This window comes from Sphaerodactylus townsendi, linkage group LG15, assembly GCF_021028975.2.
Source record: "Sphaerodactylus townsendi isolate TG3544 linkage group LG15, MPM_Stown_v2.3, whole genome shotgun sequence".
In the NCBI taxonomy this organism is placed as follows: Eukaryota; Metazoa; Chordata; class Lepidosauria; order Squamata; family Sphaerodactylidae; genus Sphaerodactylus; species Sphaerodactylus townsendi.
This window is the reverse complement of record NC_059439.1, coordinates 8,378,750-8,401,892: the sequence shown is the minus strand read 5'-3', so window position 1 is coordinate 8,401,892 and position 23,143 is coordinate 8,378,750. Positions and strand designations below refer to the sequence as shown.

General features: G+C 45.7%; 1 protein-coding gene across 1 annotated transcript in view; it reads left to right on the top strand.

Moving 5' to 3' along the window:
* The first annotated feature begins 273 nt into the window (after positions 1-273).
* Positions 274-23,143, top strand: part of LOC125444919 (collagen alpha-1(XVIII) chain-like) — a 48,080-nt gene continuing 25,210 nt past the window's right edge. The window contains exons 1-7 of the mRNA XM_048517684.1: positions 274-430; positions 844-956; positions 10,567-10,674; positions 11,756-11,824; positions 12,088-12,147; positions 19,984-20,040; positions 22,244-22,444. Coding sequence (XP_048373641.1) covers positions 274-430; positions 844-956; positions 10,567-10,674; positions 11,756-11,824; positions 12,088-12,147; positions 19,984-20,040; positions 22,244-22,444 — 765 coding nt within the window. The remainder of the gene's footprint in view (positions 431-843; positions 957-10,566; positions 10,675-11,755; positions 11,825-12,087; positions 12,148-19,983; positions 20,041-22,243; positions 22,445-23,143) is intronic.

Below are 23,143 nucleotides of genomic sequence, written 5' to 3'. Positions count from 1 at the left end.
AGAAGTGGCTCCTGCTTCAAAAAAATTGAGACCTGCTCCATTATGGGGCATGTGAAAACAAGTGAGCTCCAGCTCACAGAAGCTGATGCTGAATTTCTTTGGAGGCCACTGGACTCCTATGTTAATTTTGAAGGGAAGCAGGAGATGCCCTCTAATTGGCAGGGAATGTGTCTGGTAGGCGGGATTCCCTGACTGAAAAGAGCTTGGCTCTGAAGTGCCAAAGGTTGACAGGGAGAGGAAAGTGTGCCCAAGGCTTGGCAGGCTGAAAGAGAGATGGGGCCCCAGAGAGAAGCCCAGCGCTTGGCTTGCTGCTGCCTTCTCTTGATATTGGGGGGATTAGCTCCCCTCACCTCTGCTCAGTGGCTTCCTGACTTCTTTGGGGACTACACAGAGGAGCCCACAACCTTTGAGACACCCACATCTCCCCAAGGTAGGTGCAAAAGGCAGCAACCAACTTTTTCTCTCTCTTTCTTTTCCCCAATAACTCTCCAATGGGAGATGGGATTGGAGAATGTACAAGACTCCATACAAAACCAGCATGCTGCATGGCCCACTGGCGTTTTACAGGTGGCCCCACTCTGCCCTTATGTTCAGTGAGGGGCTTTGGGCAAGCCAAATAAATGTTCCTCACAGGGTAGCCATGAGAATATTCTCATGAATCCACTACTGAGCAGGAAGGAAGGGAGGGACGGACGGACGGACGGATGGACGGACGGACATGTTCCAGTTTGGGGTTTTCTTTGCTCTGACGAGGCTCTGAGGGATACAAGGGTTTGATTTCTCTCAAATTTTTGAAGGCTCTGATCTGGTGTGATCTCGTTTGCTTTCTCCTTGCCTCCCAAGGTGGGAAATATGAAGTGCAGACAACAGAGAAGATAATCTTGACCAGGCCGCCTCTTTGGAATACCCCAGACCCTCTCAGAAAAGAGACAACTACATCTCCTGCAACCCCAGAGGTAGTAGCTATGTGTTGATTTCATGGGGGGCGGGGGGGGGGAGGAATTGGTGCCAGATATCTTTGTATGTAGTGATAACTAGATAAGCTTGCAACTTTGTGGGGAGGGGAGGGAAATGAAGTCCTTTATTTTTAAGGCCAAAAGGCAGCTGTGCTGCAGGAAAAACTAATTGAGAATCTAGAGATCTTTTTCAAGGACTGAGGAGATTTTATCCTCTGGACTAGAAACCACTTTGTCAGGTGCATAAAGTCTTTTTAAAAGGATGCTGGACTCCTGTATCTTAAGGCAAGCTTTGCCTGCTCAGTTTATCACAACTGCTATAACCAAGGGAAGGGGAAAGTGGTAAATAGGAGTGTTGTGGGGTTTCCAGGCTGTATGGCTGTGTTCCAGTAGCATTTTCTCCTGACGTTTCACCTGCATCTGTGGCTGGCATCTTCACTCTGAAACGTCAGGAGAAAATGCTACTGGAACACAGCCATACAGCCCAGAAACCCCACAACACTCCAGTGATTCCAGCCATGGAAGCCTTCGACAATACAGTGGTAAATAGACTTCTCTTTTGTTTCTTTTGAAATATTTGCTTTTATGGAGGGTGTTTTACATAGATAGCAAAGGCATGCATACCTGTGTAAAAAGGGGGGGGGGGAGAGACATAAGCAGCCAAAAATTATGTACATTTGATTTGATTTGACTTTTAATTTATATACCGCCCTTCCCCAAAGGGCTCAGGGCAGTGTACAACATAGTATAACAACAGCATATCAATGCAATAGGCATGAAGCAACGTCAATTACAACAAATCCTAACACTGGTCCAACATCTCAGGTTAACAACTAACACATATCAGCATGATAGCATTGTGACAATTTGTAACAGTATAATTGAGTATACATTGAGAAAATACATCAAATAGAGTTCTGAATGGTATGCAGTGCACAGTGCAAAGAGTTGCAAAATATGTCTTGGCGGTGGACTGATCTATGAAAAAAAAAAGAAAGTGCAGCGGAACAGGAGGTAGAAACCAAACAAAACCTGCTACACAAAAGCTCTTGGCAAGAGAAAGTGGTGTGTGTGAAATGCTATCATTAGTAAGTCAATTGCTTAACAATCATGTAAATAACCCCCTAGAAAACAAAACAACGAAGCACATTGAACAGATCAGCACAATATACTACATGAAGAAGCAATTGACAAGCAATACCCTGACACAAGTTAAGGAAAAAAGTTTTTTCACTCAGGTCCAAAAATCAGTGAAAGTCCAGAATAGACCTTTGGGTAAATAAGACAGAAGTTGGGGTCCCAGTGTCTTTTATGCCCATTTCGCTTCATACTTGTTCACTCAGTTATGAGATGAGCTACCTGCCTCAACACAGAATATCTTTCTAATAAATTAAACCATAACAATATTCTATGAATAATCTTAAAACAATAGGTAATGGCATAGAGTGGTAAGCTACAGTACTGCAGTTCAAGCTCTGCCCATTCCTGAGTTCGATACCGACAAAAGTTGGTTTCAGGTAGCCAACTCAGGGTTGACCTCAGCCTTCCATCCTTCTGAGGTTGGTAAAATGAGTTCCCAGTTCGGCGGTGTGGAATGGGGGTACAGTGTAGAAAACTGGGGAACACAATGGCAAGCCACCCCGTAAACAAAGCCTGCCTAATAAATATTGTGATGTGATGTCACTCCGTGGGTCAGTAATATGCAATATTGCACAGGAAACTACCTATACCTTTACCTGTAAGGAAGAGTAGTTAACTCATCCTTGTATTGTTGTCGATTGCAAGAAAGGGTCTAAGGCAGAGAGACAGAAGTGTGGGGTGGGGATCATGTGTATTCTTATCTGAATGAACACTAGTACTTGGGGGCTTCCCGGCTCACAGTTAATATACCACCCTGGAGCAAGTGTATTGAAAAGGCTTGGAACTTGGGTGGGAACACAGAAGTGGATAGTGGGAGAAATAACAGAATTGTACCCAAAAAAGGTCGTGTGAGCCTCCTGCGCTTCGTGGCACGTATTTATTTATTTAGGAAACATATATGCTGCCTCTCCTGTCTTGCTCAATGAAACTAAGTTAAAAATAGTGCCATAAAATCTTTTTTAAAATCATGAATTATCAATATGAAAACATAAAAGATAAAGGTGTGCAAGTACTAGATCATTAGTGACCTATGGGGTTATGTCACATGACAGTGTTTAGAAGGCAGACTATGTTTACAGGGTGGTTTACCATTGCCTTCCCCAGTGGTGCGTCCTTTACCTGCAGTAAGCTGGGTACACCTGGGTACTGCAGGTGCGTCCTTTACCTGCAGTAAGCTGGGTACTCATTGCCATTGCCTTGAGCTGGCTACCTGAAACCAACTTCCATCGGGATAGGACTCAGATGATGTGATATAGCAGGCCATTAAAAACAAACAAACAAAAAGAAGATGAAGAGATACTTGCTAGTGTCTCCCCAGGTGCCTTGTGGCTATTCCAGTAGGTGGTTTTGCCCACATCTGAGCATGTCTCTTGAGCATGGCACCACTTATGGAGCATGGGGGAGCCCGTGTACACAAGAGCATCCCCTTGCGCTCTTCAGTAATAAATCCAGAAAAAGAATCCCCCTAGTTGTTAAAAGAAAAGTCAGTTGCCTCTTGACTGAATCCTCACTCTCCAGTGCATGATCTGAGATATGCCCCTCTTTTAGCACTTCTGCTACTAGATGGTTAATAAAATGGCTGTCATGCCCAGGGACAGTCTTAACCACAGGACGTCCAGGACAGCTGCCTGGAGCCCATCACCGGGGACTCACCACCACCTTCAGCCAACATTTCCAGCCATGTCAAGAGTAGACTGGGAAGTTAAAAAGGCCTTAAAACAAGTCAAGCCAAGTGGCACTTTAAGTAGTGTAAGCCAATGGTCCAGGAATGTTGCCTTCAGAGGCGCCAACAATGAATAACTCACCTGTTGCTTCCTGCCCCAAAATGGGGGCTGAGCAGGAATAGACAATTGATGAGATACCAATTATTATTAGGGTTGCCAGCTCTGGGTTGGGAAATGCCTGGGGATTTTGAGGTGGAGTCAGGGGAGTGTGGGTTTGGGGAGGGGAGGGACCTCAGCCAGGTACAATGCCATTGAGTCCACCCTCCAAAGCAGCCATTTTCTCCAAGGGAAACTGATCTGGGTCATCCTGAGATCAATTATAATAGTGGGAGATCTCCAGGTATGACCTGGAGGTTGGCAATCCTAGCTTGAGCCAAGGTTGTCAGTTTCCAGTTCAGAAATCCCTGGAGATTTGAGGGTATAACCTGGAGAGGGTGGGATTTGAGCGGGGAGAGAACTTAGTGGGATACAATGCTGTGGAATTCTCCCTCCATTTTCTCCACAGGAACTGATCTCTGTAGTACGGAGATCAATTGTAATAGCAGGAGATTTGCAGCTGCCTCCTGGAGGTTGGCAGTCCTACTGACTGTCATTTTTTGGTGAGTTTGAGCCTAGTGGTCTCTGAAGCACTGGCAGGGTGGTTGCTGGGGCTGGCTTTGCTTGCTCCATGCCATCAATGGTCCTTTAGGGCACAAGCCTCCCAGGAAATTTCCCTGTATGTTACATGTGTTGGAATTTACAGCCTTGCTTGCATGCAGTAGCAGGGAATTCTGGGAAATCTCTACGAATGTTCTAAAGGTGACAGTTGGAAACAATTGCTCCCCAACTCTTGCTGAGGAAAGATGTTATGTGTTCTGTTTCAACCAAAAAGGCTCTGACTGAAAAGTTTAATATGCTTGATATTGTAACCAAACGATGAACTGTGAATGTATCTGTATATAAGTTATACTTTGTTTATGTAAATAGTCTATTTCTTTCTCAGTTTAAGTAAAGCTCTCTCATGTTTAATGATTTCTGAGGTTAAAAGGTGGCTCTTTAGCTAGACAACTGTTCATATCACAAAGCTACATTCTGCTCGTTACTCTGCTATAACAGAATCATATAGAAATATACCTGTTGGCCTTCAAAATGGTTACTCCACCCCTGCTCTAAAGGTCTTATGGCTGCAGTTCCCACGGCTTCGCTCAGCTAGCTGTTCTGGTCACTCAAAGTGACCACCTTTAGGGAGATGGGGTGCTCGGGATAGCAGCTGGAACAGGCCCAGTGGCACAGGCAAGGGGGCATCTGGTCTTGTGCAACTACCTGGGCAGATGACTATTACTCCCTATTTCCCTATAGGGAGGGAGGGGAGTTAAATCATCCTACCACCAATGCCCTTGGCGGCTTCAGCATCAGGCACTGTAGGGGCTCTGGAATCATGGCAACACCCTGGGGGGCATCAGATGCACAGTGGAGCAGGGGTGGGTCTGCCTTCCCCTGGTAATTCGAGAGCCCATCCTTGAGTTTTTCCCAGGACCCCAGAAACACTAACTATGCTTGAATCTTGCACCTGGGTGTTCTAATACCGTGCAGCTGAGCATCGCAAACAATCAAAAAGTTATCTTTTAACAATGCTGTTATATATTGTAACTAAAGGTTGGGGGCATCTTCTGGGCACAACTGGACACCTAATACTGGACAAAATTGACCTTTGATCTGATCCAGTAATGCAATTCTAGCATTCTAACAGCAAACCAGTGGATTCTCCCCGCTGCCCCAACCCTTGCAGACAAAGTGGTGGTTTTAATCCTCAACTGAAGATTGTGAACATGGAAGCAAGAGAGTGGGGATTTTTCTTATGCCTTAACGTGCTGGAATCTCCAGTCAGCATTAAAGTTCAGGCACATGGGGGTCCTTCTGTGCATGTGAAAGGGTGTGACATAAGTGTGTTCTTCAGGATGAGCGTTTGTTCTTCAGAAACTGGTAATCTTTCATCTGTGTGAGCACCATGCATATACATTCTAAAGCACTGTTGTACTGTATAATAGAAACCATGAAAAAGTAGTTTCCTTGTCTTGTTTTACTACATAAAACCCTGGGCTGTATCCAACCAGTTTTTCTGCAGGTGAGAAAGGGAGGAAGGCATCCCCTGTGACCACCAAAAAGACAATTTTGGCAATCATGGGCCCCAGACAAAAGCTATATGGGATGGGTAGAGTGGTGAACTTTAGGTTGGGAAATACCTAGAGATTTGGGAGGTGGAGGCTAAGTAGGGCGGGGGTTGGGGAGGGGAGACACCTCCACGGGATACAATGCTATAGAATGTGTCCTCCAGGTCAGCCATTTTGTCCAGGGGAACTGGACCATCCACAGATCAATTATAATAGCAGATGACCTCCAGGTGCCACCTGGAGGTTGGTAACCCTTAAGATGGGGGTTGGTGGAAGGCAAGACTGAGTGGGAAAGCTGGCTGGCTCCAACCCCCTATCTGTGCAGGAGCACTGATGAAGTTGCCTTTAGGGCTGCAGTTTCGTGTTATATTTTTAGGTTTGCCATTGAAAAAAGAAAACTTAGGCGTACACTTACATGCATATAGTGTAAATGTACCCAACATCTACCCTGGTATGCTCTGTGTACCTGGCTGTAACTACCTGTATAACTATAGTGTAAATGTAGCCAACATCTACCCTGGTATGCTCTGTGTACCTGGCTGTAACTACCTGTTAAGTCAGCATAAGAGCAAACCCAGACTGGCTTGGTGTCTGAAACTACCTTTTGGGCTGCTTTACAAGTCTGGGACAGGCGTGTGTGAATTTGAGGCTGGAATTGGTGGAACAGCTCTGCATCCACGCAGGACCCCCTGGGAGACATGCCCTTCTCTCCTCCTCGCTGCAGAGTTGTGCCATAGCCTCTATCTTCTCTTCCTCCCCTCCCCCCCCCCCCCGACTTGTTTGGCAGCCCAGGTTCTGTGCGTGCTCTTAAAGTAGGATATGAAGGCCAAAGTCCCAATTCTGGCTCTCCTGCCCAGCAACAGACGTGTGTGTGTCCCCTGTTTTCACACACACACACACACACCTGCCCTACCATTTCATGCCAAATCCCTGTTGCCTTATCAACTATCAGACCCGATCAGACGCAACAAGGCCTTGTGGTTGTGGCAGAGTGACCCAGACTTTTGAAAACCTAGAATTCCTCTCTCCCCCACCCCGAATTGCAGTAGGATTTGGCCTAAGCCCAGGATCTTTTTTGGATATCGCTTTTTCAGAGATCAACACTACTGTCTATTTAAAAACAAAATAGTATTGTTATTTTTTTTTTACAATACTGTTTTCAAGGCAAAACAAATTGATTTCCCCATCTCAGCATATGCAGATCTATCTGACATTTCAGAAACTGGGACGCTCACATGTACTTAGAACACTCTTGTTCAAACACCAGACTTACTAGCTTGAGCTGCTCTTTGTCAACATCTGTAGAAGGCTCTTCTTTGCCTACTGCAAACTGTATTTTGCAATAGCTGACCCTGCAGCAGCTTCTGGATCAATCAAGGACTAGGATCTGGCAGACCCAGGTTCAAATCGGCTCTCTCCCTGGGTGACAGTAGTCTAGTCACTTTCTCCCAGCCAATTCTATTTTACAGGGTTATTGTGAGGGCAAAATGGGGAAAGAAGAACTGTACACAGTGTCCTGAGATCCTTGGAAGGAAACAGGAATGCAAACATGCTAGGCAGACAGTTCAGTGTAGAAGAAGAGAATAAAGACTTCTCATATATTATCATAAACCAGCTTAGAAGGCTCTAGAAAACATAAAAGCTTTTCAAAAGGATTCTATCCTGTTCTTATTATAGCAGCAAAAGCAGAATGTGAGGATCTCAAATATCTGTTCCATCCAGAAGTGAGAAATTCTGATTCTGTTCTTTGGAATGCATTTATTTGGTTTAGAGACTGTTGGAATAGGATTGAGAGACCCATGTTCAAATCCCCACTCACTCATAGGTGATCTTGGGGTCAGACACACCGAGTCTTCACAGCTATGCTATCTGTCTGAATTCCTTAACTTTCAACTGTTCACAGTTGTGCTTGTAACATCCCTATTTTCACACCAAAGTTCGCCTGTTTACTCTTTTGGTTAAAGATATTCCAGAAAAAAACAGACTCATAATAAGTTAGCAAGAGTCCAAACTAAATCTGTGAAACAGAAGGCTTCATACTCTACTCTTGAGGTGATCTCTGTGTGTGTTGGTATTTGCAAGTGTCTGTCCCAATCAGTCATGAAAGGGTTAGCATCTGTTTGTATGTAAACAGGATGCTGAGGTGATATTGCAATGCATTGACCTATTGATTAGCTATTGATCAGTCAGATGGCCATTGCTTACATGTTAGTGAGCACATACATCAGAAGTTATCAAGTTAACTTATTTTATTTTTTCAAGAAGTATAGCGTATAGAACAGAATGGATTAGAGAATAGACTGGTGAACATGGACAGAGAGAACTAGGTTGTGTAGTAAGATGTAGTTTTAAGTGTATAGTTAGTACTATAAACATGTAACAGAGCAGTACAGTGTTTGTTTACAGAACAGTACATGTAACCCTATCCTTTTTAGTTAGTAAACTTTGGCGTTTTCCAGACAGACATAATATCCCAGGGGAAAACCAGGATCATACATGTTTGTATCCCGGTTTCTCCCTTCGCACGGCAGCCCATCAGTTCGTTCAGGCCGGGAGGAAGAACTCCAGGTGATTATGCACAGCCCCGGGTTAGTTTAATTTTCCTCACCAACGTTGCCATGCATGCGCGAACTGTCCCATTTTTCTGATGTTCTGATTGGCTGCAGGCGGTGAGGTGGGAAAAATAAACCAGTCTGTCTCCCACGGTGTTTGCACGGGAGCAGGATTGGTGTGGGGGGTTTTTTAGAACCACCAATTTATCGTTTTTTGAAAGCCGCAGGATAACGGAAAACTCACGGGACGGGGCCAAGTTAGACCCAGAAGTCATGGCCGAACCGGGATGTTTCACCTCCTTATCCCAGGACATATGGTCCGCGTGGAAAACCACTTTTATGTAAAGCAACCAACGCAACCTTCCTCTTGTATGTCCTGTGCAGCCTCAAACTGTCTCTTGTATGTCCTGTGCACAGTCAAAACAGTGTCCCTGTTGGTGTAGTGTTTGCAGCTGTCTTGTGGAGCCTTGGCAAACCCCTCCACCCTGCTGCCCTCGAAAGCCACTGATAACTGGTGCGTTAACTAATTATTTTTGTTATCATTTTCAGTCCTGAGGCCAAGGTTTTAAAAGATGAGGCTCTTGGGTTATTTTGTCCCTCTGTGTTGAGTCATATCAGCTGCTCTAGAATTGGAGAGGATAGAAGTATCATAACGGTAAAGACTAAGGTGACCTTTACTATACAGAACATGTTTTCCTTCTCTCATAACCTGCCACAGCTGACTTTCACATTGATGGGATTAAATGCCAAACCTTCAAGGTGCCAGTGGGCCTTCAAAATCCAAAAGGATGCAAATTCCAGGTGGGCTCAAAAGAGAACAAGAATATAAATATTTTTGCTCAGTTTGCAATATTGGATATCTGGAACTGAAATATTCTAAAAGGAGTCACTAGATGCTATGAAAAGAAAAATGTCTTAAGTTAAAGCATTAGTAGTTAAAGTACTATACAAACATATTAATATTCAAGCAAGCGAATTAACTTAAGATGAATTTATTTTTAGGACCTGTAATGAAATGTAACCAAACTATAATAATTGTTTAAGCAAATGAAAACTCCAGTAGGAAGCCAATTTCATTTTAAGCAATGTATGTAGGTTATTTTTTTTTCTCTTTCTTTCTCTTGTTGGCTTTTTATTCTTATTTCCTTTTTTCCTTTTTTCGAGTTTTGTTCTCGTTTGTGATTATTGTAAACTTGATGGAAAATAGTTAGATTTTTAAAAAATAGATACTTAATAGTAGAGATGCAAAGCAGCTTCCCACAGAAAGAAAGAAGAGAGCCAGAGATACTTTGAGTTGCTTTTTATAAATGAAGTTCACTAACGTAAAAGGGTAGGGTTGCATGAAATAAAACAAATAAAAGCTGTACTGCTCTGTTACATATTTACAGTTTTAACAGTACACTCAGGACTACATCTTCCTCATCTTTCTAACCCTTTCTGACCATGCAGTCTTGTGCTACTACTGAAACAAAGAAAACTAGTTAATGTATTGTCGAAGGCTTTCACGGCCAGAATCACTGGGGTGCTGTGTGGTTTCCGGGCTGTATGGCCGTGTTTTAGCAGCATTCTCTCCTGACGTTTCTCTGAAGATACCAGCCACAGATGCAGGCGAAACGTTAGGAGAGAATGCTGCTAGAACACGGCCATACAGCCCGGAAACCACACAGCACCCCAAAACTAGTTAACTTTATAATCTCTGATATAGGTGCTTACTAGCATGTAAGCAATGGCTATTTACTGACCAATAGCTAATCAGTAGGCCAGATCATAAACAGTGACCTCAACAACTTATTTACATACAGTTAACCCTTTTGTAACTGAATTGTGACAGACACTTGCAAATACCAACAAAAAATTAATAAAAATTAAGCAGTGCCTGAATTCCTATGGCTGAAAAGGAAAGAGCACTCAGATGCAAGGGAAAGACTCAGTTCTCCCACACACCAATTAATGTGTGAAGCTGCACCAATTTGTTTAACATGGGTATTGGGCGAGGACCTGTATTAGATGTGTCCACAACTTCCTGTTCTTTCTGCCCTCCCAGGCCCCAACAGCAGAAACAAAGAAAGCGTCTCCTGACATCACATTTCCCGTCTCCGCTGCATTTGAAGGCAGCTCTGAAGAGGAAGAGAATGAATTCCTGAAGTTCCAGGTAACAACTCTGGGCCTTTCCCCACTCCCTTCCATCCTCCCTATGCCACGCGCTGCTCTCAGCGCGCGGCATCCCAGGCGCGCGCCCAGGCGTCCCCACGACCCCGCGCTCTGTGCGGGGTCGTCAAAAGGCGCCGTTCGGAAGAGCGCCTGGGATGCCGCGCGCTAAGGGGGCGCGACAGCGGCAGCGTCGGGGCGGCTGCGCTGTGGCCGCCCCTGCCGTGGGGAGGGAGGAGGAACCCCGCGCTACTCTCCTCAAGTAGCGTGGGGCTTACGGTAAGTGGGGAAAGGCCCTCTGGTGTCATCCCAGAATTCTCAGCAGTAAATTGGTTGCAATTGGGCTTTCCTATCTGGACTGTTTCACCCAACACACTGTCCAAGACCTAACTCCAAATTATGTTTTTCTTCTTTTTTTCACTGGGACAACACAGAAATGTGTTGTGAATTCCCCATGAGGAACTCAGTTCCCAAGACAACATGGTAGGGAAGTCAACCCCCAGGTGGGTCTTGGGGGATCCCTTGGGCTTCTTCTGCACATGCAGAATAATGCACTTTCAATCCACTTTCAATTCACTTCGCAGCTGAATTTTACTGCGTGAAATAGTAAAATCCACTTGCACATAATTGGGAAGTGGATTGAAAGTGTGTTATTCTGCACATGTAGAAGGGGTCCAAGAGTTTCTACATGCCAAGCAGCTGCTCTGCCACTCCCAGCTATGTTGCCTTCCCAATAATTACATTAAACATGTAAATAGATTATGCAACAGTCATGTCATCACCCAAATAATGTATTTATGATATCTGTATTCCGGCTTTCCTCTTGCATCTTGGGAAATGTAGTTTGAGTAAGTGCTGAGAACTACAGTTTCTGTGGTCCTATTCAGGAAGGAAAGGGCTGTTAAAATAGTTTAAATCTGTAGAATGGATTCATTAAAAGGGGTTAGTCCTAAAGAACAGTGGATACCCTCCCAGATCGAGATAATTGTTTTTAATTCAGACGGGAAGCGTTTGTGGTTCTTTTTTCCACCTGGTTAGAAAATACCTTCTCATAAAGTCTGATGACTCCTTTCTTCATTTTTCAGAGAAAAGAAGAGCCAGCTAAATCGTTGTTTCCTGCAGCAACCACAGAAGGGTCTCAACAGAGAAGTGAAGTGAGTCAACAAAGAGTTTTGGACTTCACCATTTGAGAATCCACAGTATGCAGTTTGGCCAGGTGGCAGCGCCATTCTCCTGTAGAAAATGGCTGCTTTGGAGGGTGAACCCTCCCACATCATACTTAGCTGAGGTTTCTCTCCAAACCCCACTCTCTCCAGTCTCTAGTCCCCAAATCTCTAGCTATTCCCCAAAGTGGAGCTGGCCACTCTAGGTCCCTTGGAGTAGACCATCATTTAACTACTTTCTTACTGTAACCTAGGAGATCTCCAATCTCTTGACGCCTTCAGATGTCCGAAACACAGCCCAGGGGGATTTACAGGTATGTCTAAATTTTGCTGTTGCTACCAAATATGCATAGACTGATAGCTTGCTTTATTGGCTTAGATATTTATTCCCCCTTTTCCTCCCTAATGGGGACCCAAAATAGCTTACAACATCAATCTCCTATCCTCCATTCTGTCTTTGCAACAAGAACGCTGTGAAGCAGGGTTAGGCTGAGTTAGCCTGAAGTCATCCAGTAAGGGCATTGTGGTTTTTTCAGGGCGTATGGCCATGTTCCACTAGCATTTTCTCCTGACATTTCGCCTGCATCTGCAACTGGCATCTTCAGATGCAGGCGAAATGTCAGGAGAAAATGCTACTGAAACACGGCCAGTCGGCCATACAACCCGAAAAACCCACAACACCCTGGTGATTCTGGCACTGAAAGCCTTCGACAATACATCATCCAGTAAGCTTCCCTGGCAGAGTGAGAGCTCAAACCTGGGTCTCAGCCTGATACTGTAACTACTACTACTACTACTACAACTCGAGGGCTGGAGATATCATGTCCAGACATTGACAGGTGAACACTGAATTTTATTCACTATGGTTCTTCCTATAGCAGTGATGTGCAAAACCACACCAGGAAGACTTCTCCTTTGTTGGCAGTTTTTAAGCATGGCCATCTGCTAGCAAGTCTGATTTTATGAACTTAGGCACATCGGGGTTTGGGGGGTGGGGGCAAGAAGGGATGAGCCCATGCTTGCTGCTTGTGGGCCTTTCTTACATGCCCAGGGTAATTCCAATTCCTGACTTTGGGGTCAGCAAAGAATTTTCCTGCAGGCCATATTGGCCAGGGATCCTGAAGTTTTTGGCTTTCCTCTGGGCATAGAATAGGGGTCACTGGGGGAGTGGGAGGTAGTTGTGAATTTGCTGCATTTTTCGGGGAGTTATAATAGATGATGCTTGAGATTCCTTCCAGCTATATGTTCCTATGTTTCTGTCCTTTGCAGTGTTTACCAGTGCAGGGAAGTCCTTGGGGACTTCATTTAGCAATCTCAGATCCTACTACGGCAGGGAAAATATGTAAACGTAGCTCTGTTTTGCCTTTGAATTTTATAAGGTCCCCAGGACAGCTAATGAGAAATGAGTCTAGCCTTAAAAACCTCTTCTGAAAAGTGCCTGTTTTACTGGCCACTTAAATACAGGAAGAGAAGGACTGAGGACTATCTCCCTTGGCTTATTTTGACAGAATGTCATTCCCCAATTTACCTGTTTCAGCTTAAATAGTGTACTGTTGGTGAAATCTTTGCAATTCAAGTCATCATGTGGGCCCTGTTGTTCTTGCCAACTTTGGGTTGAGAAATTCTTAGAGATTTGGGGGTGGTGCTGGGAGAAGGGATGGTTTGAGGAGGGAATGCTCCAAAGGGTATAATGCCAGAGAATTCACACCCACCCACCCCCAAAGCTTCCACTTCTCCAGTCTGGAGATCAGTTGTAATTCTGGAAGATCTCTGGGCCCCGCCTAAAGGCCAGCAATCCCAGCTTCATGCGCAGATGTAACCCCCATACAGGCAAAAGCCATTTGTGGTTAGATATAGAATCGGCTGCCAGCTATGGTACTGATACAAGATGTTTGGCATGAGCATTCTTTATGCTCGCCATGGTAATGAAAACAAGTGCAAATAAATGTCCTTTGTTTCATTCATTGCCCTGTGTTTTGCTTTTCATTGCCCTGAGTTTTCCCTTTAGTTGCCCATTAAAGCTGGGATCTTTGTTTATGTCTGCCTGAAATGTTGGCAAGGAGGACGTCCTTGGGTGAGGGTACAGTCCAAACTGGATAAGAAAGACTGAAGTAGCCGCTAGAAATGTTTTCATTATGATGGAAACAAAAGGAAATGTAATCACAAAAGCAAGCATGTGCAACCAGCATTATAATTGTAAAAGAACAAAGCCTTGGAAGTGAAAACAAATTCCTCCCCCTAAAGAGTATTTAAGGCTTTTGAAGTGCTGAGCTCCCACTTGCTGGCAGTCCTCAAGCAGCGGCTGGATGAACAATGGCCAAGTGCTTTAGGCTGATCCTGCCCTCAGCAGGGGGCTGGACTAGATGGCCTTCTAAAACCCCTATGATTCTCTATGATTTTAGACATGATGGTGTCAGATCTGTGTGTTTCAAAATGTAGAAAGGGGAGGTGAAGTTTGCTCTGTGCCTCTCTGTTGGATGTGTGTGTGTGTGTTAGCAGAGTAGAACAGAAGAGACAGATTCTCAGTTGCTTTTTGTAAATGAGTTTACTAACTATAAGGGAGAGTTACATAAAGATAAAATAAGAAGTCCTTTCTTTCCTGTTACACATCTACATCACTGTATGTTTGGTTACATCTTACTACCTATCTGCTGTCGTCTACCTCGTGTCTCCTCTCTGGTGTCGTGTCTGCTGAAACAAAGAAACAGAGTTAACTCTCACTAACATGTAAGCGATGGCTATCTGACTGACCAATAGCTAATCAATAGATCAGGTCATAAACAGTGACTTCAGCAACTTGTTTACATACAGTTAACACTTTCATAACTGAGTTGTGACAGATACTTGCCAAATCCCAACACTCTCTTCTCCCAGCAATCCCTCCAAGTGCCTCTTTCCCAGCTGGCACGCTTCTGGTCCTGGAGTGTGGCTGAGAGCAAAATGACAAGGATCTTGCTCTGTAATGCTGCTGGGGCCCTGAGGGTACAAAGAGCATCCCCAGATACTTCCTTTGCGCAGTGAGGCTGCTACATAAGTACTTCTCACTGAGTCCCCACGATTGACTGTGGGCAGGTAGCAGGGGAGCACATGTGGCATCATGATTAGAGACTAGACTAAAATTTGGGATTAGGGATGCCAGCCTTCAGGTGGGACCTGGGGATTCCATAGAATTACAGCTCATCTTCAGACTACAGAGATCAGCTCCCTGGAGAAAATGGGTGGTTTGGAGGGTGGTTTCTATGGCACTATCTATGCCCCACTGGGGTTCCTGTCCTCCCTAGGCTCCACCTCTATCTTTTTAGGAGCCCCCAACCTGGATTTGGCAACCATACTCCCCACCCCGATCCCTTCGCAGTGGGCAGAATGGACCTGGCAAACCCTGTTTGGGAGATCCAGATTCAAATCCTGCTCTGCTATGTACTCTCAGCATGGTCGTGAGGGTGAAATGGAGGAGCTTTGTAAGCCGCTGTGGGTCCCCACTGGGAAAGAAAAATGAGGTATAAATAAGTACAACAAAACATATTTTCAATATTTGGGGGAAGATATCTGTGCACAATTCTGATTGGCTGAAAGGTTATGACACCACAACCTTCCTCTTCGGGTGCGGTTCCCAACTTGGTTAGCATTTGATTAACATTGCAGAAGCCTAAGATAAGAGAGTTTCCTAGTGTCCCCTCTGGATTTCGTGATCTTTCTATTGGCCTTCAAGAAGATCTAGTTGATATTTCAGCCTCCTCTGCACCTGCACTTGGTCAAAGAAACTTCATTAAATCAACAGCTCAAGTCCACCACTATGACATCATCCCGAATAACGGCTCAACTTCGCAAAACACCGGAACAATTTCCAGAGTACCCATATCAGTCACACACCCAGACATGAACTCTACAGTTAACAGAATTTCATCTAATGGATGTGTACAGTACTCTCAGTCACAGATCACACCACTGGACGGTACAGCCTGACGCCAGAAATGTCCTGCACTATCGATACTTTCCTGGAACATATCAGGGTGGTGCCGCCACATAGGGGATTCTGATTTAATGAAATTTCTAGCCAGTTTTAATATTATCTCATTACAAGAGACTTGGACCAGTAGCGACATTCATCTTGCAGGTTATGCCTCCTTCTCAATTCCAGCATTCAGGTTAAAAGCCAGAGGGAGGATGAGAGCAGGTACTTGTATCCTAGTCTCTCTCAACGCAGAAATCAATGCAGTAGCACTAAACTCGTGTCCGCCTTTGCCCAAGCCCTATTGATTTCGCAGCTCAATCTGAAATTTTTACTAGTAAATGTTTATTTGCCACTCCGCAGAAGAGGCAAGCATTCTTGTAGAGAACTGGTCACTTTATTCCATCAATACATACTTTCGCTTGAGCAAGAACATCCCTCTGACACCCGTGGCTATTGCTGGTGATCTAAAACACCAGGATCGGAGAAAATGATTCAGCCTGCAAGTCAAAGATGTACTTAAACTTGGATGAACTTAATTCTGACACCGATATCTCCACGTAGGTTGTCCAGCTTATCACACCATAAATCAAGTAGCTCCCCATTTGATAGACTCTTTGCTCTATCAGCAAATAGGGTAATTTTAAATGGTCTTCCTCCCTTTGATTACCCCTGAAAGTTCACGCGAGATTCGCACGTGGGGTGAGTGTGATTGATTATGTAATAATATCGCCTGAACTAACAAACCACATTGATCACTTTGGTACTATGGCTCGAACGGAAAGTGAGCACTCTCCCCTTCTTCTTAGACTAATAAACAAATCCCTTCAAAGTTAAATCAGCTCAGGAAGAAGGGTCTTCCTCTCATTGCCGGCTTCGCTGGACGCACGAAACTGAACTAAACGCCGCCCAATCTACCTCTGATGATCGGATGGCTAACTTTCTTCAATATCAGCAACTGCTGCAAGGACAGCAGAGGAGGTTTGTCAAATCTATAATGAACTGGTTTCCTATCTAACCATTCAGGGTTCCAGTAATCAATCACATCATAAATTTTCACATTCAGTGAATCCTTCCAATCTATTTTACTTGAGACAAGGAGCAGCAAGTCCCAACTCCGGAAGTTATTTGTCATCATTGTGAACTTAGGAGGAAAAGTGTCCTTATCAAAAGAGTACCTCACAGCTAGAAAGTCCTATCATGATCTTTTGAAGACCAAAAAGAAATTACATCTTACAAAGATTTGGAACCATCTCCATCAAGCCTTTAACTCACGAGCCAGCCAAACCTTTTGGCGCATACTTAATTCCAGTGCCGGCCAGCCCTATACAGCCATCAGTTCTCAGATTACGCGGGAAGCATGGAGGACACATTTTACAGCCATTTTTCTGCAATCCAGGAACTTTTGGATACTCCATGTGCAACTGGAGCAGCAAAAGCATTTACCTGAATGGCCTCCTTCTGTCACAAGCATTTAGGTGATCACCCTTATATTCGACCTAAAACAAGGGAAAGCGCCAGGCCCTGATGGCCTGCCACCTGAACTCTTTAGAAGATTCTCGGAGTTCTAGTCTCTATTTTGGCTACTCCTGTTTACCAAAATTAACAACAGTGGCTGTATCCCTAAGCATTGGACTGAAGCTATCATTAAAAATTCTACACAAAAAAAGGCGCATCCATCAAATCCATCTAACTATCTACTTCCCATAAGCTTGCTTCTCAGTGGCTAGTAAGCTTTACGCAAGGTACCTTATGATACGCCTCACTGCCTGGTCCTCTTCAGTGCTAGGTCTCGAACAGATAGGATATGCCACAGGTAAATCCACCCTTGACCATTGTCTGGTTCTTTAAAACCATTTATGGAGAAATATTGCCACCTCTGTTGGTAAAACTCCTTGCGGCTTTCCTAGATTTTGAAATGCGCATTCTAATTTCTATCCCCAGGAATCAGCTGTGGGAAAAATTGACTGTGTTGGGAATAGACCAGAGATTACCGTTTCCTTATTCGCCAGTTGCATTCCTCAACCACCCGTCAAGTTCGCTAGACTGTAAGCGGGTCAGCCTAACTTCACCTATAGTTTCTAACAAGGGAGTCAAGCAGGGTTGTATTCTTGCTCCTCTCCTGTTCAATCTTTTATTTAAATCCATCTTTGCTCCTCATTTATCTCAGACTGAAAGTCACGCACTCCATTTTTTGGGACAAAGACCTACATGTGCACTTCTCTATGCAGACGACCTATTAATTTCGTGTTACTGTCTCGGTCTTTGTTGTGGGCCTGCAAAGACTATTTCAAGCCTTTGCGACAGATTGCAATAAACAGTGCCCTGTCGATTAATTATATCGAATCCAAAGTGCTGATCTTTTCGAATTCAAAAAAACTCAGCACGTAGAAAATAAACGGGTACATTGGATTGAACAGGTCCATTCTTTATACAGATATTTAGGAATCACTCTTCCCCATCATTCCTTAACCTGGACCTCTCATATCCACCTCGGTGACTCTCAATACAAGTAAAATCAAAGTGTTGGCATTATCCAGATTTTTTCACACCAGAGGCGGTCAATTTTTTCCTGCCTCAATGGAAGTTTTTTCAGTTAAAACTACTGCCACAATTACTAATGGGAGCCCTCCAATCTGGGGAGCAAAAACCGCTGAGAAATTAGAGAGTGTTCAATCTTTTGTTTCTTCGTCGTTTATTGGGTCTTCCAAACTCAGTCACGTATCAAGCTCCTTACTTTAGAAACCGGAGCCAAGACAATTTTTTCCCGGGTTTGGCTCTCTTTGTTTAAATACTGGCTTCACTTTCATTATAGATGCCCTCCCGGGCAGTCTCACATATTTTCTGTTAAGCCGCACTACTTCCAATTCACCTGGCACACCAAAATTATCAAGCTAAATAAACAACATAGGTGTATCTTTGGACCAACTCCTACTGATGGACAAAAGACAGGCTTCTCGGAGTTTTGAAACAACGCATTCTTGACATTGAAGGGCAGCTTCTCACAGCTGGAGCCTGCAGAACTTGTTCTCCACACATTTTATGGCATTTCACCACCATTGCCGGGTTTTATGGCTAAATATATGAGTAATTTAATCAATCCACATCTCCGCAGATATTTTATGCTTGCTCGGCTAAATGTGTTACCGACTGCCCAAACAAGAGGCAGATATCATGGCATCCCACAGGAGAACAGGACTTGTTCCTGTGCAGCGGGCCTACCCGAAACAACTGAACACGTGCTCCTTCATTGCAAAGATTTGGCAGTCTATCGGTTGCTTTTTCTCGAGGCCATCTTGAAGAAATTTTCAGTGAGATCAGACAAGGAAATAGTTTCACACCTGCTTAGTGACCATCATCCCCACACTACTGAATCAGTTGCCAGGTTTTTAACAAAGGCACTTGGATCAAGAGTGAAACCTTTGTGTAAATTTTAGTCAATTGGTTTTAACATAATCTGTATTTTACCACTCTTTATATGCCATTAAAGGTTTTGTATTTGTATTTGTATTTGTGAGTTTCCTAGTGGGGGAAAAATGCAGCAAATCTTTCTTTTGAAGTTACATATATAAGCACCCTCTGTGATGTTGCTTCTGTATCTTTAAGAGCAGTCTGAAAACCAAAATGTAGATGATGATGAAGCTTCCCTTGGCCTGGAGAGAAACTGATGGGGAGAATGTCTACTGTTTAATTTTTGTACATGAGGTGCTGTTTAAGGAATGGCCTGGGAGAAGTGGTAATTTCAAACACTGCAATAGAAATGATTTATCACATGCACAATGAACTGAACATTTTTTTTAAACGCTGCAGATATTTTTGCATGCACTGAGCTAGTTTGTCTTGTACCTCTGTACGACAGCATTGCGAGACTCAAGGAAAGTGAAATGCTCAATCTCTTTGGAATCAGCAGAACGCCTCCTGCTCCCGCCTAATGGTGCTATGAAAGCCACCTTCCACTGCTGGGATGCCACATCAGAAACATGCACCTTAAATGCATATTGGTCAGGATGAAGAAGATGTTGCTGTTTCCCATTCAAATGTTGCCTGTGTTGGTGCTGTTTCTGTTTAGGTTGGAAGTTTAGGTTCTTACACATATTTCTTTGAACTGACAAAGTTGGGTGTAAAAATGCCCTTTAAGTAACTTAGCTTGGGTTTTTGTCTGTCAGCTCACCACTGATTCTGCCATGGCTGTTTGTTTTAGATGAAAAACCTATCCCAGTGCATCTGTCCGGCAGTGCACGGTCCTGCGGGTCCAAAGGTACTGTTCCAACTTTTTATTTTTACCTTCTTAGATAGTTATACTCCTGGGGGCTTCAAACATTGTCTTAAGAAACCATCCTAAGACAAGCAAATATTTTTTATTTCCTAAGGCATAAATAAGGCCCATCTATACTACAAAGTAGGGTTTCTGTCTTTATTTCCCAGCCCTTAATAGTTGCATGATAGCCAACAATTCAACATGTGCAGCTTTCCCCACCTCCACCCCCCAATACTCTGGCAGCCCCTTCCAGCTTCCATGCTCCATAGCAAAGGGCAGCAGTTCAACCAGGGACAAGGATGGGCACAGCAGGAGACGGTCTGGGAGAGTGGGAGACCCATTCCATCAACCAGCCTTCCCAACTGCAAGTCGCACGTTCTGTGGCAAAGAGTCACCATTTGGCAGTGGTGTATCTGCCTAGGGACAAGGAGGGTCAAATATTCCCAGGCACCCCCTTGTGGGGGGCACAAAAATTGCAGGTTCATTTGTGTGTATTTTGAATTTTTTAGTGTTTTTTCAGTATTTTGCCTGCAGGGGGCGCTGTGTTTTGGCTAGCACAGGGGTAGGGAACCTGCGGCTCTCCAGATGTTCAGGAACTACAATTCCCATCAGCCTCTGTCAGCATGGCCAATTGGCCATGCTGGTCCCCCCACCCCCCCCCCCCCCCACCCCCCCCCCCCCCCACCCCCCCCCCCCCCCACCCCCCCCCCCCCCCACCCCCCCCCCCCCCCACCCCCCCCCCCCCCCACCCCCCCCCCCCCCCACCCCCCCCCCCCCCCACCCCCCCCCCCCCCCACCCCCCCCCCCCCCCACCCCCCCCCCCCCCCACCCCCCCCCCCCCCCACCCCCCCCCCCCCCCACCCCCCCCCCCCCCCACCCCCCCCCCCCCCCACCCCCCCCCCCCCCCACCCCCCCCCCCCCCCACCCCCCCCCCCCCCCACCCCCCCCCCCCCCCACCCCCCCCCCCCCCCACCCCCCCCCCCCCCCACCCCCCCCCCCCCCCACCCCCCCCCCCCCCCACCCCCCCCCCCCCCCACCCCCCCCCAATACTAAAACTGCAAAGATTGTCATGCCCTTATATAAAGCAGTGGTGCGACCGCACTTGGAGTACTGTGTCCAGTTCTGGTCGCCGCATCTCAAAAAGGATATTGAGGAGATAGAAAAAGTGCAGAGAAGGGCAACAAGGATGATTGAGGGACTGGAGCACCTTCCCTATGAGGAGAGGCTGCAGCGTTTGGGACTCTTTAGTTTGGAGAGGAGACGGCTGAGGGGGGATATGATTGAAGTCTATAAAATAATGCATGGGGTAGAAAATGTTGACAGAGAGAAATTTTTCTCTCTTTCTCACAATACTAGAACCAGGGGGCATACATTGAAAATGCTGGGGGGAAGAATTAGGACTAATGAAAGGAAACATTTCTTCATGCAATGTGTGATTGGTATTTGGAATATGTTGCCGCCGGAGGTGGTGATGTTCACTAATCTGGATAGTTTTTAAAAGGACTTGGGACAGATTTATGGAGGAGAAGTCGATCTATGGCTACCAATCTTGATCCTCCTTGATCTGAGATTGCAAATGCCTTAGCAGACCAGGTGCTCACAAGCAGCAGCAGCAGAAGGCCATTGCTTTCACATCCTGCATGTGAGCTCCCAAAGGCAGATGTGAGCTCCCAAAGGTGGGCCACTGCGAGTAGCAGACTGCTGGACTAGATGGGCTGATCCAGCAGGCTCTTTCTTATGTTCTTATGTTGTTTGGTAAATGTTTTGCTGGGGGTGATTTGTGAGAGATTTACATGCTTAATACCCACTTGCACTGGCTTGGAGCTGTTTTTCAGGCTAACAACCTACCTCATAGGGTTGGTGTGAGGACAAAATTAGGAAAGAGTTGGTGGGGAGAGAGCCATGTTTGTTTTGCTGGGGATGGGAGGTGTTTTGTGAGCTGGTGCATTGTTTGGTCATGGTGGGGGAGGGTGGCTGCCCATATTTGGGGGGGGCGCCAAACTCAGGTTTTGTCCCCGGGCTTCAGTTTGCCTAGATACGCCTCTGCCATTTGGCCACCCCTGGTCCAACCACTCACTCAAACACTAATATGTAGAACTCTGCCCACCGATCTGTGTTTCTGGAAGACATGATGCTCATCACAGGACGCTCCTCGTAAGTCCCAGAGTTTGTATCTCTCATCACAGCTCATTTTTTCTGACAGGGAGACAAGGGTGACCAGGGTCCTCCAGGGCAGCGAGGTCTGCCTGGGGAAAGAGGTCAAGAGGGCAATGCAGGCCATCCAGGGCCTCCAGGACCGCCAGGGCCTCAGGGACAACCAGGGCCCCTGCAGCAACCAGGTCTGCCCCTTCCAGGAAGCCCAGACTGTACTGGTATCATGGATGGAAACGATGGTTCTGAAAAGGTAAGATTTTTCCAGAGGGGGGTCACATATGGGGGTAGATGTGCAATCTATTACCTGGAGATGCAAGTATTATCATATTCTTGATGCTTGGCTGGCACACTTAAACAATGAAAAGCCTTTTGCTCCAACAAAGCTCAAACTTTTTTTTTCGCCAAAGGACTTGTCTCCATGCATTAATGTAAGTGTATGGGCCCACCCTTACCTCAGGAATAGACAGCTCGGCTCACCGGGCCAAAAATACCACACCTGCAGGATCAGAGCCTGGGCCAGCATAGTTGGGTACCTCCCAAGGTAACGAAGGGCTTTCTTAGGATTGGAGGTGCTCAGCTGATATACCGTTTCCCAATGGGAGAAATACTTGGCAACATTAGTGAATTCAGGGTGCACTTTCTGCCTTAAATCAGGCTGTAGGGATGCCAACCACCCCTGGGTGGTACTTGGGGACCACTCAGAATCACACCTCATCTCTAGACTGCAGAGATCAGAGATCCCTTGGAGAAAAGAGATGCTTTGGAGGGTGGTCTCTATGGCATTGAGGTCCTTGCAGAGGAGGAGTGAGGGGGAACTGCGCCGGGGGCGCACATGTGCCCTGCACCCCTGCCGCAGCACTGTCTGCCCCCACCACACCCCTGGAATGCCACACCACGACCACACCACATTGGCCCGGCCAATGCTCCGCCCGGGGCGTCACGCCCCACG